We start from the raw sequence: 21,608 nt of genomic DNA on the forward strand, positions 1-21,608 counted from the left end.
TTAAGGGGTCAAATTTAGAAAAAAAAAAGGGCCTGGTTTACAAATGTACATCTATTTTACAGAGAAAACAAGCCCAAAACTTGAAAGAGGGCTTTTTGTTAGTTTTAATAGGTTAAGGGTTGGTACAAGTACTTGTCCGATAATGCAAATTTGGGGTTTGTTATTGATGACAAAATCTCATTAGCAGAAACATAGATAACTAGTCTATACTATAGAAGAAGCCATTGCAGTCGGTAAAGAAGGTTAATGCATCACGGATTTGGATTATGGAATGCATGATGCGTGATCCACTGCATTATTGGAAGGGTGAGGCCCTAAACAATCAAATTAAGACGTACTTCAAAAATTCACTAGAAGAGGTTTTTCGATGCCTAAAAATCTTTAACTGGGTCATCTCGACCTGAAGATATATAGACATGAGAAAAAATATATTTCAATACTTAAAAATAGTGCATCTTGTAATGCATTGTCAATTTTAAATATTTTAAAGTGTTCATATTCAATCTACACGATTTTCAAGATTTTAAAGTGTTCATAAATTTTTAATTAGAGATAAAAATAAACATGGAATAAGTTTATATGGAGTGCAACCTTAAAATGTAGAATTAAAGATAGACCTCAAAATCCATCATGAAAGATTGTTGGGATGTTGGAAAACCTTCTAATTGATCATCTTGACATTGAAAAATATGAATATGAAACGAAAAAAAATTTTGAGTCTACAAAATAATGTACCTTGCAACACATTATTTGGATCGTATATTTTCAATATTTTTATGTGTTTATAGATCTACTTGATTCAAACTATTTTTAAAATTTAAAATTATATAATTAGAGATGAAAATAGACTCTCAAGCCATATTACTAATTTTTAATATCAAAATTACATTTACAATAAAATTTAATTACGCATCTTAATTGGATTATTTAAAGTTGCAACCTTATGCCAACCATATCTAATACAATATCGAATAATTTTATAATTGTAGATGAAAATAGATTGTCAAGCCCTCCTAAGAAATTTCTATATGAAAATTATATTTATGATATAATTTAAAAGTGTGCTATAAGGTTGCAACCTTGTGCAAACTAAACCTAATAAATATTCAGGCCATTACCAAGATTTTCAGTACTGACACTATTTGAAGGTGATTTACTTGGGGTGTTTAGGGCCCCAGCCTTGAACAAACCACACTATATGTAATTTCTGCTATGTATATGTTTTTTTTTTTGGAAGAGAGGGAGAGAGTGAGCCTTTTCTTCTTAGGCAAGAAATCCTCGTCAGAACTACATGTGCTTTTCCTCTAAAGCCCTAACCTGCACACTGGAGAACCGTCACAGTGCTGCTCCTTTTTGCTGAAACCCTAACCCTAGAATGGACGTGATCAAGACTCAGCAGATCTCATCTAGGCCGATAGAGAAAGTAATTGTTCATCCACTGGTTCTTCTGAGCATAGTGGACAATTACAACAGAGTTGCAAAGGATACGAAGAAAAGGGTCATTGGTGTTCTTCTAGGGTCTTCTTTCAGAGGAACTGTCGACGTTACCAATAGCTATGCAGGTTCGGTTGTGTATCCTCTCAGAGCCTTAGGCTTTGAGTCTGGTTTGATGTATTTTCTGTTTTTTTGGGGGGAAAACCCTGGTTTTTGTTATATGGTGGTGTGTTTATTTAAGTTTTTCTGTATTATGCAGTTTCTGTTTCATTTGGGAACCAAAACCCTAGTTTCTGTTTTTTGTTGGGTCCTTAGAATGCAATCTAGGTCATATTTTGGTGTTTTTATTTTGTTGTTAGAATTATACTTTTGATTTGGATGGTAATTACGTAAAAAGTTGATTGATTTCATTCATTTAGTGGGAATTTGTTTGAAATTATTGTAAAGTTTCGGAGTGTGAGTTTATTGTGATTTTGGAGGGGATTCATTTTTTCTTTTTTTTTATGGCTTTCTGGTAAATTTTTCTTCTATTTTTTTTCAGTGCTCAAGTTTTTTTTTTGCTTTCTGATATTTTACATAACTCGTGTGCATTAATGATTTGAGAGCTTGGATTGTTACCCTCTTAGTTGTTTCCCCTTTTATTTGTATTCTGGAAATTTATCAAAACTCACCTAAGAGATTAACTATTTAACATTTTACCATAAGAGAAAAAACAATCACAAGAATGAGGAAATTTTTTATTTTTTTTAACCTATGATGACATGTCATTTGATGGGTTACTTGAAATTTGTTGACGATTTGAAATTAGATCAAAAGAACTAAGTGAGATGTAAAATATTTTAGTTCGTAGGTGTGATTTGGTAGCTTTCCCTTTATTATTTGTTATTTCCTATAGCATTAATGGTTAGAATAGAATTCCAGTGTTTATTTATCCATTCCCTCCTTGATTTCCTTAAAGAACTACAGTGATTCGGTATTCTCTTCTCATATTTAGTTTTTATTTTCATATCTATTTTGTCTAACTTGATATTTTTCTAGATAGACAAAGAAAAAAACCAAACAATTATCTAAGCAGATTAACTATGACAAATTATTGTGTAATATTTTGAGCGTGTAGCATCACCCACATTATACCAGTAAAAAGAATTATGCAGCTGCAGCTTGTAGTTGACTTGGCAATTGCGATTGATACTTGCTGCTCCTTAACATGCAATTTGCTTCTTTCTAATCTGTTTGGTGGGATGCTTGGCTGTTAATTATGCGAACTGAGGTGAATTTCTCAATTGAATGACTGACTGCGGATTTTAAACACTGAGATGATATATTTGCAGTCCCTTTTGAAGAAGATGAAAAGGACCCAAGCATATGGTTTCTGGACCACAACTACCATGAAGCCATGTTTGGAATGTTCAAGAGGATAAATGGTACTCTTGACCGCTGTTATTTATTTTGTATTTTTTTTATCTTCCCATCCTGTTCCGGTCTCCAACATGTGACATTTTAGGCAAATTACATGAAATCCCCCCCCATCCTTTGGATGAGATGATTAGACATTCCTTGAATACAAAAAAATGGGGAACTGGCCCTCTCAATCATAAAAGTTCCTGTATTGTAAACTCATTCTTATAATGTTTACAATGGATCGCATAAATATTACACTATGGTCCATTCTGAATTTTTTCTTTTCTTTTATTTGAAGTTAATTGGTTACTTCATCATTTAAGGAGTCATTTTGCCAGTATTTTGAGATTTGATGGTTTTGTTTTCTGATCTAATGTAAGGGGGATTGTCATCTTCTATTTTATTATTTTTAATGAATTTAATGTTTGTTTTTCAGCCAAGGAACATGTTGTTGGTTGGTACAGCACTGGTCCAAAGTTAAGGGAGAACGACCTGGATGTGCATGCACTGTTCCTTGAGTAAGATCAGTTTCTATCTCTATTTCTGTGACAGTCGACTTGGGAATCTACCAATTCTCCTGGTCGTTTATGGCAATTTTTTCCTTTTTTTAGTAAAAATGTAAATTTCCTTATTGTTCATGGTGGTAAACGACATGCATGATGTGTATTTTGATTAGCTCATAATCCATTCACAAATGTATTTTGATTAGCTTGTACTTTTTGTTTGGGACTTAAAATTGCATGAGCACAATTAGCCTTTATAAATGTAGAGAGCATCATTATTTGCATTTGCATATGTGTCTATGTTCTAAAACCTTAACATTGGAGTGGTGGGAGCATTTATTGTTTACACTTTACACGCATATAAGAGGTGCCTACTGCAGGTCATTCTTGAAATGAATGATATCCAAATTTGGGTTACGTCATAGATTTCTTAAAATTCTGATTTTTGACAGTCTGCTGATATCTATGATTACGATTCCTTCTATTTGTACGCTATTTGGACTCCTTCAGAAAGACAACACTACTGCTTCTCAATGCACGATACCAAGAATTGTGAGTGACCTCTTGGAATTTGTGGACAGTGATTTAGGGACTCATTGGGACTTTGATCTTTGAACAACTCATCTTCAGTCTTCATATACCTAGTCACATGGTTCGGTGGGACTTGATTCACGTCCAACAACCTCATGGGTGAACCACTTATGATTCTTTGTTTTTTTGTCGGACATGAAAAGATGATCTGTTATGGAAGGTATTTATGTTGCATCATTGTCAGAAAACATTGAGAAACCCTTCATAGCTTAGCTGATAAGGCTTCCTATTGATTGGCACCTTTGGAAGATCCGATTGGAATGAAATTTCTCTTTTTTACCAGATGGCTTTCTTTCCCACAGGCTACAGCCACCTCTATTGATTGCAAATGTGGGATACGAGTCTTTCAAGGGCCATACTTATCAAATGAGTTACTGTCCCATTAAGTAATTCCCTTTAGTAATTTTCGACATGGAGTCTTGATAGGTATATAGCAATTTCTTGTCATTTTGGGAGCCAGATCATTACCACTTCAAATTGTTCTTCAGTCCCCAAGCCCAGAGAAACCTGCATGATCCATCTAGATTCTTGCCCAAGCTGTCGAATTCCTGTAGTATTAGTTTCAAGAAAAAAAAAATTCCTGTAGTGTCAAAAAGTGAGAGACTGGTCCCCTGGATTGGGATCGCAGTGGGCCCATTTCAAATTGAACTTCTTTGACTTTTCAGTTTTTCTTCTTAATCAGTCTTATTTCCGATGTGTTGAGCTATACTTCATGCAAGTAAGTACTCGTACCCAGCATCCACTGTATATACTTATCCTGCAGTGGTGGAGTTTGGTGATTGTTCATGCTTAATAACAAGGGTTTCTGCTCCTATTTGAGAGGCTATCACTGCTTAAACGACAATCAGGATAAGGTCTTTTCCTTAGTTACTCCAATCAATCGGTTGAATTCCCAGTTATCTCTCTTCCGCCCATCATGTATTCGATTCATGACCCACCACTTATCCGTCAGAGTCGGGGGAAGCTCTGTTTCCATTGCAGCCTTGGATAGAATACCAAGTGTCTCTTGTAATTCACCCTTTTTTAAAGAAAAAAGTAAAAATTTTCTGCTATAATTCTCTCAATGATGCTGGCTTAGCAGACACTACCGGCCAAAATTAACAAATATCTTCATCTCCACCTATAGACAACATGTTTGAGAGGTCTCCCAGAAATTGCCATTAACTAATAGTTTCCCTCGAGGGCAGTTGGTTGGGCCTCTTGTGGTCCCTCACATATTGTTTGATTGGTGTTTAGTTTCCAATAACCATACTCTCATTGGGGAAGCAGTCATGGAGGCTTCGTCCATTTTTTAATTTTAGGAAGTGTGGAATGAGAATATTGATATGGGAAAGGGGGTTTGGTGGGTGGCTAGGTTGGGAGAAGTTGAGGGCTTGATAAGAGCTTTGGATCTCTTGGAAAATGGTCATCTATAACCGTTTTAAGAAGTCAGTAACTTGGGTTCTTTTGGGATTTCGGTGTTACTTAGGATGTGCTTGGCTTGTGCATATGCTCCTTTGATTAGGGTGGTAGACATAAACCCACCCAAACAGGTTGTTTTGATGCTAGAAAATCATCCAATTTATCATCTCAACCTCAAGATGTATGGATATTGAAAAACAAAAAGTATTTCAAGTCCTAAAATAGTGCATCTTGTAATATGTTATCTTGACTGTCCATTTTTTAGTATTTATAGATCTGCTTTATCTGTACCATTTTTGGGGCTTCGAATTTCATATTTACGGGTGAAAATAGAATTTCAGGCATCATAGGGGTTTCCACAATGGAATTTTCATCTTCTAACAAGGTTTATAGGACTTCCTTACTTCGATTTTTTAAGGTTGATGCCTTGCATAAACCGTCCCATGCATATACATACATATATCATCAAATACATATATACATACATTATGTCATCATTGTCGTCACCATTCAGGCCTTATTTCCACTATTTGGGGTTGGCTACACGATTCCTATTTCGCTCTATCAAGGGCCATACCCTCAATCTGACTAAAAGTCACCATATCTCTTCTCAGTACTTCCATCCATGTCCTTTTGGTCCTTTCACAATTGTGCCATTTGTTGGTCCCTCATTGTTGAAGGTTCTGCTCCCAATGTCATCAGATGGGTTAATGGACCTTTAGCCATTGAGGGATTGCAATTGTACTGGAGGTGATGCGGGGTAACTCATTGGACATCTTGTAGCTTGTGCACAAAACGCCAAACAATGGAGGATTGGAAGGAATATCTAGGACTTGTTTAAGTGTGCTAGATACTCTTCTTTCTCTTAGCCAGTCTTTAATGGAGCTTATTCTCTTCTCCTTGATCAACATAACTTTACATTAAAAGAAGGATTAGAGGGCAGGAAACTATGTAGGTGAAGCATGCAAGCTATTCCTCCCCCTAATGCATGATTCCAAGTGTATTTTACGATGTTGAAATCCATTATCCATAATGGTATCTATATTATTTGATACTCCATTTGTATTAGAGCTCCCGGATTGTGAGTAGCGATACAGGGGAGTTTGCACTGTAATTATAATATAATGTACAGTCAACCGCTCTCCCAAAAAAAAAATGGTATCTATGTTGAGCTTATTTGCATTATTTAATGTGGTATATTTGCTTGATTGTTCTCTGTATGTTTAGAAACTTTTTTGGGGAAATTTATCATAAGGCACCAAAGAGATAAACTATTTAACATTGTAGCCATTTCTTTTGATTTAATTTCGAAAATTCCCATCAAAGAACATTAGTTATGACTTATACTAGTTGAAATTTTGGAAGTATCTTGATAAATAGGTAAAACGTTAAAAAGTTGATATTTGGTTTGTTTTGATGAAGTTTCCTTTATCTAGTGTTAGTATTGTGAGGAGCATACTGCTATTATCTGTGTCATATATAATAACTAATATGTTCTTGGACTGACTGTTTTCAAGTCCTCTTATTGTAGTTATGTACCTAATCCTGTCCTAGTTATTATTGATGTCCAACCTAAGGAGCTCGGCATCCCTACCAAAGCTTACTATGCCGTTGAAGAGGTTAAAGAGGTATAGACATCAGTTAATGTACAATTTCTATTTACCTCCTAGATTTTTATGGGCCTTCTCCAGGAATTGTAGCTACGTCATGCTTAGCTTGTATATAATCATTTTTACAGAATGCCACTCAGAAAAGCCAGAAGGTATTTGTCCATGTACCTTCAGAAATTGCAGCTCATGAGGTTGAGGAAATTGGTACGTAAAGCAATTGTTATTATTATTAATGTGCTTCATGCTATTCCATTAGATTCTTTTGGTTTCTGTTTGTGTCTCGTAAGAAGGATACCTGTCTTGATAGTCTTTACATTTTTCTACTTTGTTTCTTTTTTTGAGTAAAGGTGACTAGAATTGTATTACTGAGTGAGTAGTAAAATGTACACAAAAATGGGACCGTCTTAGAGGGCATCCTATACATCCCCGAAGGGTATAAAAAAGTACCGAAGCAAAATTACAACTCCAAGGATGGATGTGGGAGATCTAACAAAATCTATGGGCCCCCCAGGGAATTAGAGTAGGCTCTCTCTTTAGCAAGATAATCAGCATTGGAGTTGGCCTCCCAAAAAAGATGGCACCATGAGATTGAGATATCTTGTGACAAAAGGGATATTTCATCAAAGACGTCATCTAGACGCTACGGGCAGGGAGAGAGACCTGATGCCGAATCTATTACATTGTTAGAGTCCCCTTCCACCACCAGGGTGTGACCCTAGGTGATGTGAAAACTATGTATACCATCTAAAAGGGCCATGGCTTCGGCTAGAAATTGAGTCTGCAAGGCCAATGGGGAAGGAAAAAGCATGCAAGGTCTGTCCATCGGATGAACAAAAGAGCCCACCTACACCAGAGGGGCCGGGGGTCCCATGGGAGCACCCATCTGCTTTGTTTCTTTCAATCATTTTTTTATTTTTTATTATTTGCTTCTCGAGCAAAACGTACTAGGTTCTTTCTTATAAGTATACCCATGCCTGTGTCTTGTGTTGGATCTGGCAAAGTAATTGAGCTCAGCTTATGCTGAAAGTTGAAGTTAGATAACATTTCACTGCACTGTGAAAATTGCAGGAGCTTCAGAGAATCATTTATTTTACACTGGTCTGAGATTTTTATTTTCTTTGAGAACCAAAGCTTTTGCTGAAATCTCAGTAGTTCGGAAAAATAGTATTATATGGTTTTGCTGCATCGAAGGTTATCATCAACTGTAATGGTCCTCAAGCTTTGCCCTAAATTGAAATGTTGGAAAGATTTTGAGGATTGAAAATTGATTAGGTAACTAGCAGAAGGAGTCGGGGCATCAGTGATTAGGGGAGCAGGTGGCTCAACATTACACCCTAGGCTCCATTTGCACCGTTAACACTTCCCTCCCCCTACCTCAACACGCACACACAAAGGTAGAAATTTTGATTAGGTAACTGTTTGAAAGTTGTGCTTTTCTGCTGGAGGCCAAAATTTTGCAGGGTTCATCTCAAACTTGTTTATGGATGTTACATATACCATAATCTGACACTGCAAGGAGTCCTTTGCTGGTATATGTTTAGTATTATATTTGACGTGGGAGATTTTTAATTTGAAGTTATATTGTTTAACCTTTTTTTTTATTGTATTTGCAGGTGTTGAGCACTTGCTTAGAGATGTTAAAGACACAACAATAAGCACTCTCGCTACAGAGGCATTACTCCTCTCTTTTCTTCTTTCGTAATGGATTGCATTTAAGTTCTTCTACATGCACTTAATATTTTCACTGTGGAACTAACCTCACAAGATTTACAGTTAGACTCAGAAGAGCTCTTCTGTAGGCCATAAGGCCCCATCATATTATATCTCTTAATCGTTGTTCCTTTTTTGGGTAACAGGTAACTGGAAAATTAGCAGCTCTACAGGGCCTTGATGCTCGGCTTCGAGAAATTCATAGCTACCTGGATGTTGTAGTTGACGGGAAATTACCACTGAATCATGAGATTTTGTATCATTTGCAGGTATACTGTTTTTCATGACTAACTGATTGTTATGCACCTTGTAATTAATGGATTCTCTGTTTTTTCCAACACAACCTGAAGATGGGATGCAATTTTGTAAGGTAGTGTCTTCAATGAGGCTGTCTACCTTTGGTACAAAAAGGTAGACGACATCCAAAGCTGTTCAACAAGAAATATGACATACTCTTTTCCACATGAAGTTTCTGAAGAAAGTATTTCTCGGACTTACTTGAGTTCGCTCAATGATAGATTGCCATCTGTCTTGTTCGACATCTGATTGCTTGCGGTGCTTTTTACTTAAATGTACCTTAAGATGAATGGTCTCATTGAGTGCTTTCCCTTGGACTAGTAACTTAGGGAAGGAAGTCATGAGCCCTAACCTTACCTGTTATATTTTAGAGTTCTAAAACACTTGTGGGGATTTTTATGAACCTTGCCTGGTATCATAACTACTTTTGTTGTGGAGAAGTAACTCGCAGAATGTACGATCAAAATATGCATTCTTTGGGGTAATACAAGAGGCAAACTAAGATTATACTCATAACTATGAAGAGAGTTCCTTCATACTTATTGAAAACTAGTTTTGGCTAACCAAGAAAAGCAAATGTGCCTTTTGTTTTGGTCCTAGATCTAGAATAGTGTTGGTATCAAAGACTGAAACCTGAATCTGTAAAAACTTGTTTTTGGTGTTTGTAATGCAGGATGTTTTCAATTTGCTGCCGAATCTAAATGTCAATGAGTTGATCAAGGCCTTCGCAGGTGAGTTTCTCATTGTGCCATTATAGAGGGCCATATAATTTACCTGCTAATTGATGTTATCAGGGAAGCTTAGTACTTGGATCTCTTGCAGTGAAAACTAATGATATGATGCTCGTTATTTACCTTTCTTCGCTCATCCGGAGTGTTATTGCGCTGCACAACCTGATCAACAACAAGGTAAATAATTCTTTCCAAAAAGAATCAAAGAATAGCAACTGAAATAATCCTTGATTGGTAGTTTCAAAATTTGAGCTGTGTACTGATTGTTGGCTGATCAAAGTTCCACTGAGAAAAGGCATGAAAGAAATGGGGGGACTCAAGGAAGTCCTAACCTTGAATTTTGTCTCCCGCACACGCCAAACCAAAACTGTCCACCTACACACCAGAGAGAGAGAGAGAGGTTCTAATTTATGTGTATTTTTTTTCCTTTTTTTTCCTCAGATGCTCAACAAAGAACATGAAAAAGCTGAAGATGCCACACCAACACCCATTCCAGCTTCAGCCGGAAGTTAAATGATGGCTTCTGCTCACTGTTAAAAAGTTTTTATGCCCTCTGCTGAGATCCCCAAACCCTGCAGAATTTCCTTTTCCATGGTAGTAAGAAAACATTGGCCAGTTAAGATCACATTTTTCTTTAACCTTTTGCTTTCACGGATGGGACTTTGCTTCTCAGTATGATTTATGGGGATTAAACTGGTTAGAGCTATTATCTGATTAAACTTTTCGCGGTCCATGTAAAATTGGATGAAATGCACTTTTATGAATTAATCAACTATTAGTGTTATTTCTAGTAGTCTTTTGGTCTTGGTCACTCTGGCCCTTGGATTTCATTTTGGCCCGAAATACTGTATATCAAAGAAATATTAAAGAAATCTTTGATACTTCCACTCGGATCTCTCTCTCTTTCTCTCTTACTCTCTCTCTCTAGCTCTTGTTTGGCTTCTTGGATTATCATTCTATGCTTTCTTAGATCTATTAGATGCTGGTTGTTGGAAAGGTGTAGTTTTAATGCCGCTGTGGCTCTACTATCTGTTAAAACTGCTAACTCGAAATCTGACTCAAAAAACGCAGTTTTGGAGACCCTTGTGGTGACTTGGGAATCTCTTTCCACCATTGGAGCTCCAAATATCATGCACATTTGGTAGGGTTTTTAGGGCATGAGCTCCTTTTTTGCATCCATGATTCTAGAAGTTGATATCAGTTATTTTCATATTTCTGGCATTGAAATCACGTTTTTGGATATTTGAGGCGTGCGTCAGCCCTAGAAAATACTTATCTAGAGATGGGAATGATCTGGTTAATGAAATGAGTTAAAATGGATAAAGGAGCTGAAAAATGAATACCAAAATAAATATGATCATTGCATATGAGACTTAATGATTTCTGGGGGACCAGCCATTCTAGTGAGAAATATCGTCCTTTGCCATACATAGAGAGAGAGACAGATGGCCAGGAAAATGGAGAGAGAGAGAGAGAGAGAGAGAGAGAGAAGTTGCAACATGAACCTCGTAAAGGGAAGGGCTAGGCGAGATGCAAATGAGGAAACATATAGGCGTGGTTCTCTCGCTCTATAGAATAGCTCTCTAATTTTCTATAGAGAGATAGAGAACAAAGTAACCTCGCCCTTCATCCTCTCTTGGCTCCCCATCAAACCATCTGTAATTTTTATCCCTCGCTCTCCCCTTTTTTTTCTTTGAACGTTACCAAGATTTCATTAAGAGAACAAAAATAGTTTACTGTAATCTTTCTCTCTACTACTCCCCTACACTACATGGAATGGATTCTCTTTCACAACTTTCTATTTATTGCTCCCAACTTTTTCTCTTTGGTAAATCAGTGGGAGGAGAAGGCCCCTGCCGAGGTTTTTCATTAACAAACATAAAAAAATATAAATAATAATTTTACAGTAGGTCATTTGTGAGCTATAGAGAAATGATGGCACATTCATGGATACTGCTCCTGCTCACACATGAAAACTCGTATGGTGGTATGCCCAAGGATTGCAGCTCTAAAAGCTACTCTCTTTCCCTCTCTCTCTCCATCTATGTATGTAAGTAGGCATTTCAATCTTGTCATTGCTCCCAACTTCAATTACACACACGCAGTCTCTCTTTTGTCATTTTCCTTTCCTTCTTAGTGTATAGCTTTGTTTGATTTCTAAAAGACGGCCAGTTCAGGCCAACAAGATGAAGCCTCTCTAGAGGTATAAATTTGACTATTTCAGTTCCTACGGTCTGGCTTCCAAGTGTGCCTTGGTAATTTTGTTTCTCTCTATTTTAAAAATGAGAGCAACTCCAAACTTACACTAGTATTTTAAAAATGGCTGATCTGACTCGGGAATCGTGTCAATTCCTTAGTAGAATTGCTCATTTAGCAAATATATTCATTTTAATTCAAAATGCTCGAATAGCGTCCTATTGGCTAATGGCTAACATTTACGGCTATATTGGGATTCATGGTAGAGGACCTCATGTATACCCTCTAACTAGGAAGCTCATTTGAAGCCTGTTGGACGAAACTCCCAGTAGCCGGGCAATGGGCTGGTGATTCAGCTGTCTTTAAAAAACTAGGGTCGAGCCACAAAATGTGGCCTGAGGGTCAGGTCTGGCCTGGCCTGTGCAAGGGCCAAGGCCAGTCCGCCTAGGCCCATTCCATGTCTTTCCTATTAGTACTTTTTTTAGTTTTTTCGTGTTTTTAATTGGCCCGACCCCATTGGACCAGGGCCTCATTGGCCAGAGCCGGCCCTATGGTCATTCGCCCAGCCCGTTGCTACCCTTACCTCCTACGTTTTATTCCCTATATAAAACTTTTTTCTTTTTATAAATTTTTGCCACAACACCTGCCCGATCAATTCGAACTAGGATTGATAGGTAGGCGATCCACCTCGCCGACCCAGGTTTTTGAAACGCTGCCTTAAACCATAGCGTCATGGCCTTCAAATAAAAAACACTAGAAAAACTTATTGGAGAAAGCTTTGCTGGACTTCGGATTTTCAGGTGGAAATTACAAATGTAAGGAGGCCAAAAAGAAAAAGGGTCGCACCCAAGATGCAAACAATTCCAAATGTTAGGAAGAGAAAGAATAGAAATAATTAGGACCCAATGAGGCTATACAGAAAGCATTCAAGGTATGTATAAAGCAGGGTTGCTCACTCTGTAATATCAAAGCAAAGCTTAGCCTCATCCCATGGCCCCTCAATCTCAAACTTATATTCCTGCATCCTAATGAGCCAATATGGGCAGACCACTGTAACAAAAAGAAGAAGACCAAGAAAGATGACAAACACCAATCGGTTTATTGGAAAGATAATCGCGAGGGTTGAGCACGTCAAGGTGAAAGAAAACCAGAGATGAGCTTTCACAGAGTACTGCTTCAAGCAATGAATGACCAGTGGCCCAAAAATGAATACCTGCATGGAGAAAGGGGGGTGTGCATATCAGAGAGAGAGAGAGAGAGACGGAGAACCAAAGAGCATGAGTTCCACATACAGTGGCACACGTACAAAGAGAGAGGGAGAGCAATCACAAAGCAACAAACTTCAGAATAAGAGAAGCGATCTATTCAAATTCCACAAACATACACACACAGCCAGGCAGCATGAATTCACATATGCTGGCACAGCAAGAGAGCGCGAGAGTGAAATCGAATTTCACTGAGAGAAGCAAACTACTCAAATTCCACACATACAGAGAGAGAGAGAGAGAGAGAGAGAGAGAGAGAGGGCCAAACTATTCACACTCCAACCAGAGAGAGAGAGGAAAACTATTCAAATTCCAATCAGAGAGAGAGAGGCAAACTATTCAAATTCCAAATAGATAGAGATAGACTGAGAGAGAGAGGAGATTTCGACACATAATGATACCGAGAGAGGAAAAGCCAACACAAATGTAAGAGGAACAAATAACTCAAAATCCACACACATACAGGGACTCTGCGTCACTACAAAAATAATGTGAGAGAGAGAGTATACCTGTAGGGAGAAGAGCATGATGGCAAAAACGTGAAGCCTGGATGGGAGGCGGGAAGCAATAAGGACCGAGGCCACAATAGATGCATTTAAAGAGATGTTGCTGGTCAAAGTGGGGTTGTTTGGAGCCCCAGGAGGCCTAATGATGGAACCAGAGTAATCATGGAGAAAGAGGTGAACTATGAGTAGAGAAACAGTGAGTGCCCAAATAGAATCTGAACTGATGGACCTAGTAAGAGTATGAAAGAGAGGAGCCAAGACGTATAACCCACATATAAAGAACCCGATATTGAGGAAATATTTGGAGAGCAGAGGAAGTGAAAGCCTTCTTTCAGTTAAGAGAAGTACCAAGAAGCCCAAACCTAATAAAACAGCATCTAGAGAGAGAAGCAATTTCTCATCAATAATGGATCCCAAGGTGTAGGTCCAAACACAAACTACCAGAGCCACTACACAGAGGTATTGCGAGATGGAAACTGAATCCCTCATCACTTTTAACAAGTCTCTCTTTACAACATTGGAGTTCATGACCATGGCTTCAAGGAAGGATTCGTCAGTGTAATTGTCATCGTACCCAGGTTGCATTCCTCCATATGCAACCTTTCTCCATCTTGGTCGAGGTGGGCTTCCTTCCATCTCTCTTTAGCACACAGGCACCCTTTAAGAAAGGTAGATATCAATAAACGTGTCAATTTCTTTGAAGATCTAATTCCAGTATTGCAAAACTTCCACCTTCATTTATAAGTTTTTGTTTTTTTTTTTAAAGATTTTTCAAAGATTATTCTACGGTTATATGTAAACATAAGTTTACAAGATGAAAAGGAGTCAACAAATAGGCAAATAATACAAGAGAATTACCTAATCACCAATTCAGTATGATCTCTGGAATTAAACAGAAGATAGTGATAACTTCTGGAGCTTCCTTCCCAGCCTGTATGGATTGGCGGCTTGGCACTAAGGCAAATAGATCACCAAGTGACATGGAAACTCACAAACACAACCTATTATAATAACACACATAAGAGAGAAATGGAATTGTGGGAGCTTTAAAGTGCCACAAGGTAAATTAAAAAAAGGGAAAAGTTTATATAGAGCCTAGGCTCTAAACAATCAAATTAGAGCCCACCTCAAAAATTTCACTAGAAGAGGTTGTTTTGATAACCAAATATCATCAAATTGACCATCTCGACATCAAGATGCATGGATGTGAGAAAAAAATGGATGTCAAGTTTTGGAAATAGTGCATCTTGTAACGTACTTTTTGACCGTCAATTTTCAAGATTTTCAAGTTTTCATAGATCTACTCGATCTACCCTATTTTTAAAGTTTTAAATTTTATAATTAAAGATAAAATATATTTTTAGACTATTACAAAAATTTCTAATACTAAAACCATATTTCTTGATACCATTTGAAGGTGGGTTCAAATATGATTGTTTAAAGCCTCGGCTCTATACAAACTGCACCCTTAAAAAAATAGAATGATGTGTATATTTAGTCTACGAAGCAAATATGTTACAAAATTTTGTATCAATAAATAAAATAAAAATTACAAAAAATAACCCTTGCGTATTCATTTTCATTTATATTGCATGTTTCGAAGTATATAACGCACAAAATGAGATAATAGCCAAGGAGGAATGAGAAAAAAAAGTGGCATTGTAAGCGTCGAATGATAATAAAACTGATCGGTAGGGTAAAACAAGTTGTGAGACTAGGAAGGATTCTAGTTTTGTTGCATTAGTGTGTTGAGTGTGTGTGTGAGAGAGAGAGATAGAGTTAGTTTTCAATAGAAAACCTGGTGTATTAAGCCTTTCTAATGAATCTTAGCAAACTTAATCATTTTAGTTTCCACTAGAATCAGAGAAAAGAATAAGCATAGTTCTAACTACAAATGAAAAAAAAGCATTCATGAACATTGAAGTAATTCACAACCCAAATGAAGCATAACTAGAATCAAAGTGATGAATGAAGACAGTTCTAAAGTCGAACAAGGTGAAACCACAATTTAATTTCAACTGAAGACTAAAGGGTTTTTTTTTTTTTTACTGAATATGTTAACTGTTAACTGAAGGCTAAAGAGTTCAAACGCCCATGTTGCAAATATATCACCTTATATGTAAGAAACTAGCAAAGGTAGAAGAAGAAGTCAAATAAACATTTTATTTAAATTTTAAACCTCAAAAACTTAAGTCAATGAACAAAAAACCCACAAACTTAATTTTACTTTATGTCAACGTTTGTCGCTAAAATTAGCTCAAAACAACGAACTCCTTATGCAGTCATCCATTAAAATATACAAGGAAACGGAGACGATCAATATTAAGAAGTACAAATAAATGCCCAATATAAAAGGTAGAAGGAAATGGGAAAAGAATTAAATGAATTTCAATCAGTGTCAGCTGACATTCAAGTTTTTTATTTCTCCATATCATTTTTCAGAGAAATTGTTTCCAAGTTAGAAAATTTTCCAAATTTCTCCACTTTATTTTTAACTTTAGTAGGTATTTCATACTGAATTTCACTCCGGAAACTGAGATCTTGGTATCCGTGAATCAAATTTCAGGGATCAGTTAAAAAGAGTGGATTGTTAAGTGGTGAATTCAGATTAACAACTTATCCAAATGAAGCAGAACAGTAAGAAAACCCTAGAAAATGATTCTTCCAATTCAATCCCCAACTATAAGCCAATAAGTCACAGAAACCCTGGAAAAAGAGTTTCTCATTAAATTACCACAAGGTAACCAAATCCTTTTATATACCATCCATGAAAATACATTTGTCCAAGAAATTAAGCAAAAACAATACCAGGAAAAATGTGCCTCTAAATTAAAAAAATTGCACATTATTAAATCAATGCCACTATAATTTTCATACAATAAAAAACCAATATACAAAGATACAATCATACCTGATAGAAAACCGGCCATTAAAGCTATTCCACAGTCTGAATAATACGTAACAAATACTTTTCAATAAACAGAGAAGAGGGGGAAAAGCTTAATAAAAGGAATTAATGAGAGAGATAATAACTGCAGAGAAATGATGAGCGAGAAACCCAGACAAGAAAGGGAATACAGGGATAGAAAGAGAAAACGGAGGGGACGAATTTGCAGATTCCATTTTAAACATGATTGATTTACGCTTGTACACCTCAATTATTCGGAAATTACATATATGTCCCAAATGTTGTATTTATAGTCGTACTTTTTTTTTTTTCTATCGCTTTATGAAAAAAAAAAAAAAAAAAAATGTATATGAGATTATTTACCTTTGGTATAAGAAAACCACAATTACTTACGATCATTTTGTGTGAAATCTGATAGCTTGGGTGTGTGATAAAGTTTGAAAAATTTTATTTTGAACTTTTAACTTAGTCAATAAAATAAATACAGCCATCCAATTTTACATCTAATTGTCAAGATTAATTGTAACAACCTTACACCGAAGGTAAATACTTTCATTATATACTTTTTCAAACTATTAACTTCAGACTTTTCATATCGTATGATTGATTTTAAAAGTGAATCTTCAAGATCTAAAGTTTAATTTGAAACTTGAAAGTTTGAAATCAAAGTTGTAATCCCATATTTAATCTTAAAAGTCTAAACTTGAAATTTTCAATATTTGAAATTCCCTTTGAAACTTGAAAAGTTTCAAATTAAGAGTAGGTCTCACTTCAAACCTTCAAAATGTGAAGTAGAGGTACATTAAAAATTAAAAAGAAGAAAGTATAAAGAAAATATTCATTATGGGTGGGGTGGTGGGGTGGTGGGGTGGTAGGGGGGTGGGGGGGAGGGGGGCATTTAGAGACGGAATGGTAGAAAGAGAGTGGAGAGTCGAAAGATGGAAGAAATAGCTAGAAATGGGTGTTTTGTCCGGTATTTCAAGTATCACACAACAAAAAGCACTTAACTTAAAAGAATAGCCCTTGTCCGATGTTTGTATTGCCGCAACATAGAGGAAAAAATACTGCGGGAGGCGAGGAAAAGTGGTGCTCATAATTTCAAACAAATACGAGTCTATTTGGTAATTGACTCCCCCCAATAGTGTCGCTCAAATTATAATATCCAAGGATATGAGTGTAAAATTCTTAAGTCACAAAATTGTTCCTAATAATAGAAGGGAAAAGTTTATATAAGGTTGCAACCTTAAAATGTAAAAGTAAAGATGCGCTTAAAAAATCTATCAGAATAGGTTGTTTTAATGTTGAAAAACCTCCTAATTAATCGTCTCGACATTGAGAGGTATGAATATGAAAAAAAAAACAAGATTTTGAGTCCTAGAGATAGTGCATATTGAAACACATTATCTTGACCATCCATTTTCAAATGTGTATAAATCTACTTGATTTTAACTATTTTTAAAGTTCAAAATTTTATAATTAGATATGAAAATAGATTTTAAGACAATCCTAATAACATTTTACACCGAAATTACATACTATGATAAAGTTTGGAGGTGCACCTTAATTGGATTGTTTAAGATTGCAACCTTATATAAACCACACCCATAACAAAAACATGTTTATATTACCCTTGTCAAACTCGTCAAAGGCATACAACCTCTCCATATACACGAGGATATGTCCACATATAAATTAGCACCTCAAATCTAATTGGAAAAATGCAATTCTAGTATTGTAAAGCTTGAAAATAGATTATCTCTACATTGATAATCATGGATCTATGAGGACCTTAATGCTTTAACAATAGTCTATTTTATAACATGTTATTTTGGATGGCCCAGTTCAAATGTTTATAATTCCATGAAATATGAAATTTTAAGCTTTGATTTTCCAAGGGAAAAATTAGATTTTTAAAACTTCGTAATTGTTTTGACACCAAAATTGCATTTCCCAATAGGGTTTGGAAGTGAACGGTGTAAAACATTGCAATCTTACTACCACTAAAATTGTATAAAAGTTAGTTGCATCAATCTACCCTGCCTATTTTGTTTGAACGTTGTAGATTTTATGTTGTCTCAAAAGATGAGCTACTTTTGACACTACCGTCCAATTAAAATAAATGATGTAAAATATCCCGACCTTACTTCCTTAATTGAAATTGAAGTTGCATCCTTGTACAAGCCACACCTTTAACCAAACACTGTAAAGCTATTGCCCTACAAAAACCAGTCATACTTGTTGGATGACATGATTATTTATGAACGCGTCTAGTGCACCCCAAGGGAGCATACGAAACACTAGAGATCTTTGGGTTGAAAAGTTAACTTGAAGAGCCTTTTGATATAAAATTTTTGAATCCAAGTAAATCTAATTTTGAGTTCATAAACACTTTGGCATAGTAGTCCAAAATAGGATGCCTTTGTTGACTACAATGATGTTTCTTTCAGGCACGTTTTTCTTAGGTTAGTCGGTGGCTTGATGAGGTTACATGCCCAAGATTTGGGGTCCAAAAAGATACTTCTAGGCTTTACCCGAGGGTTCAAATGGATAACATACTCCCATAGGAGCATAGAATCTTTTTGCCTTATTTCTACTTCCAATTCAAGAAATAGAGAGAGATATATATATCAAATATGGGAGGATTGGAAGTTTATGCTGCCGGGTTTTGGCCTTGTTAATTATTTGGAAAAAGTTTACACATTTTAAAATGTAGAATTAAGATGCTCCTCAGAAATCCCTTAAAAAAAAAAAAAAAAAGGCTATTTCAACATCAAGAAGTATGAATATGGAAGAAATGAAAAAGGATTTCAAGTCCAAAAAATAATACATCTTGCAATACGTTATCTAGACAGCCTATTTTCAATAATTTCATGTGTTTATAGACCAATTTGATTTGAACCATTTTAAAAGTTTAAAATATTAAAATTATATACGAAAATAAATACTCACATCCTAAAAAATTTCAACACCAAAATTACATTTCATAACAAAGTTTAGAGGTGCAGCTAACCTTAGGTTTTTTAAGATCGCAACCTTATGCAAACCGCAACCTTATTCTTTTGCCCAACTTATTTAAAGTATGAATTTTTTTTTCAGATGACCACATTCAAATATGACCTTTTTTATTCCCAAATAACTTGACCCTTTGAAGAAAATGTTTCAGGAAATGTGATTTTATAAATAGCTTCCTCAATGTATATAAATTTTTTTTGTTTCCATCAAATTCCTTGTCTTGATATGGAGATCTTAAAACCTGTATTTCAGATAAATTTGGGACGTTCGCAACATGGTCTTTATTTTGATGCAGTGTCTTTGGTTATTAATCTGCCTGCACTTAAGTGAAGAAGCCTTAATTCACTATTGGTCATACTACGAATTTGTCCAAGAGAATGCAATAAACTGGAGAGAGAAGTGATGTATTTGAACTCGGCTCGGGTCTTGGATTCGGTCCATGCCTGAGCCAAGTAACTCAGCCAAGTCCCATACAAGACCAGAAAATGGAAAAAATTAAATAAAGTTAAGAAATTTTCAAAAATAATTAACAATCAATAAAAAGTAAAATAAGTAATAGAAATTGATAAAGGTCTACAAAATTTCAAAAAAATATACAAAAGATTATTGAAAAAACATGATTTTATACATTAGAATATTCATAAAATGAAAAAAATGAAAAAGAAAGAAAAAAAGAACTAAAACATTTGAGTAAGAGAAATTCACAAATCATCATTTCAATCGTATATTGAAGATCTTTTTATCAAAAATTGGGTTTTCAATACAGTTTAACAAAGGGCAAGTTTGGCCCCGGAAGTCACCTCGGCCCTAAGGCAAAGCCAAGTTACTTGGTGGAGTCTCTAAACACTTGAGGACTGTCACACAATTATTGTGGAGGAGTCAGAGACAAAAATAATGACTTTTTGGTCATGTAAAAATTTCAAAAGATTATATATAATAATGTTAGCATTACCTAAGAATGGAGATGTTAAAAAGATAATTCAGGAACGATATTGGAGATGGATAAAACCAAGGTTTTAAAACCACGATCAGGTGATGGATTGGACCAATCCAAACTGGCCAATTTTCTAATCTCAAAAAACAAAATATTATAAAAATATTAAATCAAGTGGGAATTGCCTGATTTTTTATACACGTCGTCAATTTCTCTTGACAAAATCACCCAGGGTCTCTGACAGAATTGGGCAATCCTGACAATTCCTTCAAGGAACTGAGACAGTCATCTACTAAATCCAATTTGGATCGGGATTTTTCAGTCAGTAGGTAAAACCTACAAAACAACCTGCTCAGAGCTTTCACTTAAGTCTGTACGAGAAAATATATCAAAACACATTTTGCCTCATGGTGGGAAATGCATTGTATTCTCTCTGTTAGTAATGAGGCATTCATTGCACGAGTTGCTTACTGCAAATGGTCGGTATTCAGAGGCAGGGATCAAAATAGGAGCACTTAAAAACTATGAAATTGGATATTTCAAAATAGACCACCAAAACACCAAATTATATTTAACAGAAGCAAATCAACCATGAAAAGCGTGCACCACCCACAAACAATGAATTTGTAATCCAAAATATACATTAAAAGATGCATAAGGAACCCTATACGCAAAATGCACTAAAATAAACCAGACAGCAATACATAAATCTCATATAAATCAAGAGGAAATATCTTCCTGCAATAAACTAGTTGCATTTGAAACAAGCACTGGCATTCTTTCAAACTAAAAAAATACATCCAAGTACTATGACCATAACAAATTGACATGAACTTTAAATTATAAGACAATAAGAGAGAAATAAAAACCCCAACATCACTTCACTTCTAATAGTGGGTTTTTAGTGCAAGGCCAAGTGGTTTGAAGCTCCTAGCTTCACACCCGAGATCAATGTTATCATATTCTCCTCTCTTAACAAGATTTCGGCTTTAGGATCTAAATCAAAGGAAAAAGAATCACTCCTCCCTCAAAATGAATATATCAATTTTCAAAAGGACCGCCTAAATACATAAAAACGGCCATAAAATATATGACTTAAAAAAAATATA

At 35.7% G+C, this 21,608-nt stretch overlaps 2 protein-coding genes across 3 annotated transcripts; one reads left to right on the forward strand and one right to left on the reverse strand.

The window, feature by feature from the left end:
* The first annotated feature begins 1,240 nt into the window (after window positions 1-1,240).
* Window positions 1,241-10,565, forward strand: LOC18437872 (26S proteasome non-ATPase regulatory subunit 7 homolog A). Its single transcript, XM_006848071.4, has 10 exons — window positions 1,241-1,562; window positions 2,766-2,858; window positions 3,272-3,353; window positions 6,862-6,958; window positions 7,069-7,144; window positions 8,554-8,612; window positions 8,797-8,919; window positions 9,621-9,678; window positions 9,770-9,855; window positions 10,120-10,565. Exons 1-10 carry the CDS (start codon window positions 1,376-1,378, stop codon window positions 10,189-10,191), a joined length of 933 nt encoding a protein of 310 aa, XP_006848134.1. The 5' UTR covers window positions 1,241-1,375; the 3' UTR covers window positions 10,192-10,565.
* A 2,075-nt stretch (window positions 10,566-12,640) lies between these two features.
* SETH1 (phosphatidylinositolglycan synthase family protein) lies at window positions 12,641-16,657 on the reverse strand. Of its 2 annotated transcripts, none has more exons than XM_020669242.2 (4): window positions 16,557-16,657; window positions 14,504-14,599; window positions 13,649-14,303; window positions 12,641-13,087 (listed from the first exon to the last, which is right to left on the reverse strand). In XM_020669242.2, the coding sequence occupies exons 3-4, from the start codon at window positions 14,279-14,281 to the stop codon at window positions 12,827-12,829; spliced, it is 894 nt and encodes a 297-aa protein (XP_020524901.1). In that variant the 5' UTR covers window positions 14,282-14,303; window positions 14,504-14,599; window positions 16,557-16,657; the 3' UTR covers window positions 12,641-12,826. The 2 variants fall into 2 exon arrangements, with proteins under 2 accessions (XP_020524901.1, XP_006848133.1); XM_006848070.4 differs by having other exon boundaries at window positions 14,504-14,646.
* Between the last annotated feature and the right edge of the window lie 4,951 nt (window positions 16,658-21,608).

Source organism: Amborella trichopoda, chromosome 8 (genome assembly GCF_054954075.1).
Source record: "Amborella trichopoda isolate Santa Cruz 75 chromosome 8, AtrichopodaSantaCruz75HAP2 v2.0, whole genome shotgun sequence".
NCBI classification, from domain to species: domain Eukaryota; kingdom Viridiplantae; phylum Streptophyta; class Magnoliopsida; order Amborellales; family Amborellaceae; genus Amborella; species Amborella trichopoda.

What these genes read in the sequence shown, in the direction of transcription:
- LOC18437872 (XM_006848071.4), top strand. Translation starts at nt 1,376, where the DNA reads ATGGACGTGATCAAGACTCAGCAGATCTCATCTAGGCCGATAGAGAAA. An exon ending in CCGTTGAAGAGGTTAAAGAG is followed by an intron (nt 6,959 to 7,068) that starts GTATAGACATCA and finishes TCATTTTTACAG; the next exon opens with AATGCCACTCAGAAAAGCCA. An exon ending in ACAACCTGATCAACAACAAG is followed by an intron (nt 9,856 to 10,119) that starts GTAAATAATTCT and finishes TTTTTTCCTCAG; the next exon opens with ATGCTCAACAAAGAACATGA.
- SETH1 (XM_020669242.2), bottom strand. Translation starts at nt 14,281, where the DNA reads ATGGAAGGAAGCCCACCTCGACCAAGATGGAGAAAGGTTGCATATGGA. An exon ending in TCATGCTCTTCTCCCTACAG is followed by an intron (nt 13,088 to 13,648) that starts GTATACTCTCTC and finishes TTCTCCATGCAG; the next exon opens with GTATTCATTTTTGGGCCACT.